The sequence below is a fragment of the Beta vulgaris genome, chromosome 1 (assembly GCF_026745355.1).
Source record: "Beta vulgaris subsp. vulgaris cultivar EL10 chromosome 1, EL10.2, whole genome shotgun sequence".
Lineage (NCBI taxonomy): Eukaryota > Viridiplantae > Streptophyta > Magnoliopsida > Caryophyllales > Amaranthaceae > Beta > Beta vulgaris.
This window is the reverse complement of record NC_079202.1, coordinates 34072153-34080262: the sequence shown is the minus strand read 5'-3', so window position 1 is coordinate 34080262 and position 8110 is coordinate 34072153. Positions and strand designations below refer to the sequence as shown.

Below are 8110 nucleotides of genomic sequence, written 5' to 3'. Positions count from 1 at the left end.
AGTGTGAACGGAGTTTGCCAGGGAACAACTTGAGTCTCGAATGGTAGAGCAGAATCTTCTCTCTAATAGCAAATTTTTTCTTGGCGATTCGCTGATCATAAAATGCCCTAGCTTTCTCCTTATAAATTCTCGCATTCTCAAAAGCATCATTCCTAATCTTATCTAACTCTTGTAATTGAAGTTTCCGATGCTCACCCACTGACTCCATGCTCATATTACACTGCTTCACAGCCCAAAATGCCTTGTGTTCCAATGCCACAAGAAGGTGGCAAGGTTTGCCAAACACTAGTCTATATGGAGACATTCCAATGGGTCTCTTATTGGTTGTTCGGTAAGCCCACAAAGAATCATCAAGGCGAAGGCTCCAGTCATTCCGGTTGGGGTTATGTAATAGCCCTATTTTTAAGAACGTTTATTTAGAAGCTTATTATAATTATTAATTTAATTATGTTTCGAATATTTTTATTTTATTTGGGTTACGAATCTGAATATTTAGTACCGTTGTGTTTGTAATATATTTATTTGTTTAATTTATGAAGTTATTATTATTAAATATACTTTGGGTTTTAAATGCAATTAGTTCAGTAGTATTTGACCAATTATAAAACCAAAGTCGGTTTCCATCCTTGTTTTCTTTTTCGTTCCTTTGTCGGTTTGGAAAGTAAAACCTAACATTTCCTTTCACATTTTTTCTTTCGGTTGGATAAACCCAAAAACATAAACCCCAATACCCCCCCTATTTGTCGGTGAAATGATCTAAGCAACAAAACACAAAACCCTTTCTTCTCTCTCTCCGATGTAACAAACCCCAAACCCCAACCCCATGAAACCCGACCCCATGGTTCTCTCGCACCCTTCTTTCTCTCTCTTCGTCGGTGTTCTAATTCTGCCAGAGTTCTCCCTTGCCGCTAGTGCTCCTTCATTTCATTTTTTTCTATTCGCTGTTGTGAGTGTGGTGCTTCTCGCAAGCCACCACGCTGCTGTCATTGTTTTGTCGTTGCTGTTGTTTATTATCTTTGCCGCTTCTCCCGTCGGAGCTTTCTCTCTCCTTCCTCGAGCAATTCTCTCTCTCGTCGCTTTCTAGTTGTTTGCGGCCGGTGTTGTTGCTCGCCGATGAAAGACATTCGTCGCGGAGCTATTGTTGCTGCTATTGTGGTCTTCTTATAGGAGTTTAATATTATTTTATTTATAAGCTAGTTACAAGTTGTTAAGTTTGTTATAACAACTTGTTTACCTTCTCCTATATAAGCTGTTAACTCAGCTTTATTACATCCTTGTAAGATCATAAACTGAGATATAAACATTGCTAGTTCTTCTCTTTAAACTTTTCTTCTCTCATTTCTCTACTCTCTCTTTACTTCAATCTAATTTCTATATGGTATTAGAGCTGGAATCTCATTCTGAGATTGAGTTTTTTTCTAGTTTTCTTGATTCTATTTGTAAGATATTTCTTGTAATCTTACAAATTGTGCAACGATTGTGAAATTTCTTGCAACATTTGCAAAATTTCTTACAATTGAAACAAAACATATTGAGATCTTCAGATATCTTGAAAATATCTAAAGAATCTGGAACTAATGGAGGTAGTCTGAGCAAAAATCAGCAATCAAATACTGGAGGTATATCTGATCCTTATTTCATTGCAACATCTGATAATCATACCGCATATCTGGTTTCTACGGTATTTTCTGGAACAAACTTTGTTAGATGGAGTAGAAATGGTAAACGTGGTTTGATCGCCAAGAATAAAGAAGGTTTTATTAATGGTGAAATTGTGAAACCTGATGTGGTAAGCAAGGATTATCAGAAGTGGAAACATGTAGATTTTATGGTAGTAAGTTGGATCTTGAGTTCTATGAGCTCAGAATTGGCTGATGATTTTGGATATATTGAATCCGCTGTAGATTTAGGGCGAGAATTAAATGAAAGATTTGGACAAACTAATGGACCATTAGTTTATCAATTAAAAAAGGAAATTGACAACTTAAGACAAGAAAATATGACTATAGTGTCATATTATGGAAAATTAAAGAAACTATGGGATGAGATGCAATGTCTACGAGTTTTTCCTTCTTGTACTTGTGGTGCTTTGAAGAATTGTAGTTGTGATTTTCTTAAGAAGGTTTCTGAATTTGAAGATGAGGATAAGATGATGAATTTCTTGCTTAGATTAAACAGTGGATTTGATAATAAAGTTACAAATGTATTATCTATGGATCCATTACCTAGCATCAATAGAGTGTTTTCAATTGCACAGCAAATTGAAAAACAGAAGGAAGTTAGTGGTGTTGCTATTGAAATCAATGCCTTAGCAGCACAAGTTTACAGAAATAATTCAAGAAATAATGTGTACACTCAAGGCAGAAGAGACTGGAGAGATGAGAAAAAGGACAAGATGAATAAACAACGTGCTCATTGTAAAGGCAAGGGACATACCATTGATCAATGTTTCAAGATCATTGGTTATCCTGAGTGGTATAATGCCATCAAAGCTGCAAAGGAAGGTAATAACGTTGCTGTTGGAGGTAAAAGTAAACCGGTGGCTAATGTTCACACTGAAGAGAAGTATTATGCTAATGATCCTCTTGATGATTCAACTGGAGAAACTAGTCTGAATACAAATATGTTAAATGCAATATGTCAAGAAGTTATGAGAGGAATGAAGGGCAAACAATCACAATCCGGTGGTTATGTTAAAAACAGCAGTTACTCTCTTCCCAACTTTGCAAATATTGTGTCATATTCCCTTAATTGTCATATGAATAAATTCAGTGAAGAATGCTTATGGATAGTAGATTCTAGTGCGTGTGATCATATGATATATAATGAGAGTTTGTTAATTAATACAAGAAAGCTTAATATTCCTGTGAAAGTGGGTTTACCCGATGGAACCTGGAAGATTGTGGAGCATATTGGTGATGTGAATTTGAGTGATAAGTTGGTATTGAAAGATGTTATGTTAGTTAAGGAGTTTAAACACAATCTTGTTGTCCATTGGTAGACCGACTGAACAGAATCATATTTCAGTGCAATTTGCAAGTACTGGTTGTTATTTCCGGGACCTCAATAAATCAGTTCTTCTTGGTGCTGGTACAAGAAAACATGGTTTATATTACTTTGATAGACACAAGAGTGTGAAGCTTACACAAAGACAGGTGACAGGTATTGACACTGCTGTCTGTAATACAGTGGTCAATGATGTACATAATGGTGATAAAATTGAGGATATGGCTTGTGTGTTGCCTAATAAGACTGCTACTAGTGTAGCTCAAACTAAGAATGAAAGTAGGAATAGTCTGGATTTCATTTCTAGGACCTAATGTACCTGTCCTTTTACAAACTTTGCAATTCTCATATGCATCTTTAAATAAGAATAGCCAGTAGAAGCCGCTTTCCAAAACCTTGCGAGCTGTCCGCTTGGGTCTGAAATGCCCGCCACAAGCATAAGAGTGACATAAGGTTAGTATAGAAAGAAATTCAGTTTCAGGTACACACGTTCTGATCACTTGATCAGCACAATGTTTCCATAGATACGGATCATCCCAAATGTAGCGCTTTGCTTCACTACGCATTCAATCCTTCTGAGCCTTGGTAAAACTGGCTGGATTTTTTTTGAGAATTTAAGAAGTTCACCAAATCTGCATACCATGGAGTGCTTGAGCGCAAAGCATGCAACTTCTCATCTCGTCGGGAAACTCTTCATTAATTGGACTTTTATCTCCATCAACCCCGACTAATTTGCTCAAATGATCAGGAAAACTATTGTCAGAAACTTTTTTGTCTCTAATTTCTATGTTGAACTCTTGAAGCAACAAATTCCAGCGTACTAGTCTAAGTTTCGCCTCTTCCTTGGACAAAAGAAACTTCAACGCTGCATGATCAGTATAAACAATAATGTTAGTACCTAAAAGATAGGACCTGAATTTATCTAAAGTAAAAACGACAACAGGAAGTTCTTTCTCAGTTGTAGTGTAATTAGCTTAAGCCCCATTCAAAGTTCTTGAAGCGTAATAAATTGCATGAAGAATCTTTCCAACTCTATGGCCTAATACTGCTCATAGAGCATGGTTGGACACGTCACACATCAATTCAAATGGGAGCTCTAAGTTTGGAGGCTGCAAAATAGGTGTAGTGACCAATTTGTTCTTCAACTGGTCAAACGCTATCTTACACTCCTCAGCAAAAGAGAATTCCACTTCTTTTTGCAATAGTCTACACAAAGGGTGTGCAGTCTTTGAAAAGCCTTCGATGAACCTACGATAAAACCCTGCATGGCCAAGAAAAGAACGAACTTCTCACACAGAGGCAGGGTAAGGCAGTGAGGTAATAAGGTATATTTTAGTTTTATAGACTTTTATTCCGTTAGTAGAAACAATATGACCTAAGAATATACCTTTTAGAACCATAAAATGGCATTTTTCAGAATTGAGCATAAGATTACATTCCAAACAACGTTTAAGAATTAAAGTGAGATTATCTAAGCTATTATCAAAAGAGTCACCATGGACAGTGAAATCATCCATGAAGACTTGCAATGAATTTCTCAATATAATCTAAAAAGATGCTTACCATACATCTCATAAAAGTAGCGGGAGTGTTGCATAACCCAAAAGGCATGCGCCGGTAGGCCAAGGTACCATATGGGTACGTGAAAGTTGTTTTCTCCTTATCTTCTAGAGCTATTGCAACCTGCACATAACTAGAGTAACCATCAAGAATAAAGCAATGATAAGCATGGCTAACAAGACGTTCAACCATTTGATTAATAAAAGGTAAGGGAAAATGATCTTTTCGAGTCATGGAGTAAGAATCATCTCTCCCTTGTCATTTTCTACCTCCGTCAACCCCAACTTTTTCGGAACCACTTGTAAAGGGCTAACCCAAGGACTGTTAGAGATAGGGTATATCACCCCTACATCAAGAAGCTTAAATACTTCTTTCTTTACAACACCATCATAGATGGATTAAGCCGCCTTTGCACTTGGTGTGCTGATTTAACTCCCTCTTCTAAGAATATTCAGTGTGTGCACATGGAGGGGTTAATCCCTTTTATGTCAGCAACCGTCCACCACAAAGCTATCTTATGTGCCTCAAGAACTTTAACAAGCTTTTGCTCTTGAGTTGGAGTAAGATTACTTGCGATTATCACTGGAAGGGTATCATTTTCTCCTAGAAATGCGTATTTTAGATGATCAGGAAGTGGTTTTAACTCTACTTTTGGAGGTTGCACAACGGAAGGCAACAACCTGTGAGTATTAGGAGGTAGATTCATGAATTTAGTCGCAAGTATTTCTTGCTTAGTGGGCAGTGATTCCAAGGCAAAGAAAGCTTCCTTTACCTCATTTTCAACCACAAAAATTTCCTGTAAATTTGTATAACTTTCTTTCTCCATTGGGTTAATTAAAACAGATTCCAAAGAATCATTACCATAAATGAAATACATTTGATCAATTAATGAATCAATGATATCTATGCTAGAAACAAATTCGCAATTAGATGGATATCTCATAGCATCAAATATATTGAAACGAATAACCTCATTGTTAAATTCCATAGTTAATACGCTGCTGTGAACATCAATCTTAGTGTGAGCAGTTTTGAGGAAAGGTCTTCCTAATAATATAGGAGAATAATTAGAAGATTCATTATCATGCATATCTAACACATAAAAATCAGCGAGGAATACAAGCTCATTGACCTGCTGTACTAGAACATCCTCAATCACCCCTTGGGGGTATGCATTAGAACGATCAGCAAGTTGAATTATAACATGAGTTTCTTTTAAAGAACAAAAAAAAGAGCATTGAAAATAGATAAAGGCATCACATTTATTGAGGCTCCTAAATCTAGCATGCATCTCTCATACCTCGTGTTACCTATTCGGCATGGCATCGTGAATATACCTGAATCTTTAAACTTTGGAGGGACTTTTCTCTACAAACGAGCGGAAACATTCTCACTGACATTTATTTGCTCATCACCTTTCAGTTTCTTCTTATTAGTGCCCAACTCTTCAAAAATTTTGCGTATCGCGACACTAGTTTTATAGCTTCTAGTAGAGGTATGTTCACTTCTACCTTGCGAAAGATATCCAACATCTCCTTCTCATGATCATGCTTCTTGTTCTTTGATAATAACCTGCAAGGAAAAGGTACAGGTGTAAAAACATTGTTATTGTTAACGGAAACATCAAAATTGACCTTGTTTTGTTGCTGCTCATCCTTTTCTGTTACAATTGCCTCATGTTCTTTTTCCGAAATTATCACCAGCTCACTCTTCCTTCTCACTAGAATCACTAATTGCTTGCCACTCCTAAGAGAAATAGCACTAGCATTCTCCTTAGGATTTCTCGTAGTTTGGCTAGGTAGTTTCGAAGAGCTTTGTGCTTGCAAACCTGCCAAGAGTATCAACGAACCGAGAGACTTGACTTTCAAGGTTCCTCAACCCACTTTGCGTTTCTTGCTGAAATTGCAAAGTGCTGCAGCCATCGTCTTCACTATGTCTTCAAGAGACATGCCACCATGTTGTTGTTGTGCCATAGGTTACTGCAACGGTGGTCTATGGAAATGCGGAGGTTGGCTCGTGTAGAATCTAGGTGGAGGACTAAATCCTTGCCATTGATGGATTATTGGTCTGAAATGAGGGTTTCCTTGCTGCTGAGTGTTGTCATACCTCAAGTTTGGATGATCCTAGGTTTGAGAGAAATGGTCATACCTCCGTTGTTGTCCTTGAAAGCCCCCAATAGCATTCACTTGTTTATCTTGTAGGCTTGGACACATACCAGTAGGGTGTCCTACAGTGAAACATATCTCACATGCCTTGGCCTGGCGTTTTCCTATCACGACTTGTTCTACTAAGGAGGTGAGGTTGGCTACCTGCTCCTCCAGCTTAGAAATACCCACCTCCTTAACATGATGAGATGGAGCTAGAACTCAATTTCTTCTTCCAGAATATTGAGAGTTAGATGCCATGTTTGCTATGACGACCTTCATTGCATCGGCAGGTGTTTTATCACCTAGTGATCCACCGCTTGCCGCATCAATCATATTTTTATCATTGTACGTTAACCCTTTTGTGAAATACTGAACTAGAAGTTGTCAATGATCTGAGGGTTTGGGCAACTATTGCATAACTTCTTAAAGTGTTCCCAATACTCATGATGTTTCTCTGTGTCAACTTGCCGAACCCAGCAAATATCCTGACGAATGTTTGTCGCAAGAGATGCTGGAAAATACTTTGATAAAAATACTCGTTGCATTTCATCCCAAGTAGTGATGGATTGTGCAGGCAAATCATATAGCCATTCTTTTGTAGCATTTGATAACGAAAATGGAAATGCTTTCAACTTCAGTTTATCAAGTGTCACTCCATTCGGTTTCATTCCGGAACAAGCTATATGAAATTCTTTAAGGAACTTGTTTGGATCAGTCATGTATGCAAAACTGAAGGGGCCATTTCCTTTGAAACCACTGAAAGTGGGTAAAGCTTGGATAAGGCCTGGTTTTATCTCACATTCCGTCTCCGCATCTGCATAAACAATGCACAGTAAGTTGGAATCAAAAGTAGGAGCTGTTAACTCCTTCAAGGTGCGTGCCATCTTAAATTTAACTTCTTCTTCCTCCTCCGAAGATGAACAATCACTAAGAGGCAGGGGAGTATGACGCGCTTGCTAAAGTTGTTGTTGTGCCCGAGTCCTTTTCGGCACTATGATCTTTGGTTATTTGCTTCAAAATCTCGCAAACTTATGCTTAGAGTTTCTGTCAAACATGCACAACGAAGAAACTAGATCATAAGTTAGTAAATCACACAAGAAATAATATAATAAAAACGCCAAAGTCCCCGACAACAACGCCAAAATTTGGTACAATTATCGCGTGTCTACCAAAAATAACCTAACTAGAACCTTCTAGCAATGTAGTCAGGTAAGTCAGGGTCGTTCCCATAGAGAATTGGATTTATTTTATTATTTCTTGTGTTAGTTAAAAACCCCTGATTTGATAGAATATCAATTAACTACATAAACTATTATAAAGATGCAGGTAAAATATCTACTAGAAAACTGAACTACGAAAGAGATAATCAATTATACTAAAATAGGCATCGGGAGATG

The 8110-nt window shown here is 37.5% G+C and overlaps 1 protein-coding gene across 1 annotated transcript; it reads left to right on the top strand.

Annotated features, from left to right (window-relative positions):
• Window positions 1-1375: 1375 nt before the first annotated feature.
• LOC104897694 (uncharacterized) lies at window positions 1376-3320 on the top strand. Its single transcript, XM_010684634.1, has 3 exons — window positions 1376-1439; window positions 1545-2958; window positions 3002-3320. The coding sequence occupies exons 1-3, from the start codon at window positions 1376-1378 to the stop codon at window positions 3318-3320; spliced, it is 1797 nt and encodes a 598-aa protein (XP_010682936.1).
• The last annotated feature ends 4790 nt before the right edge of the window (window positions 3321-8110 follow it).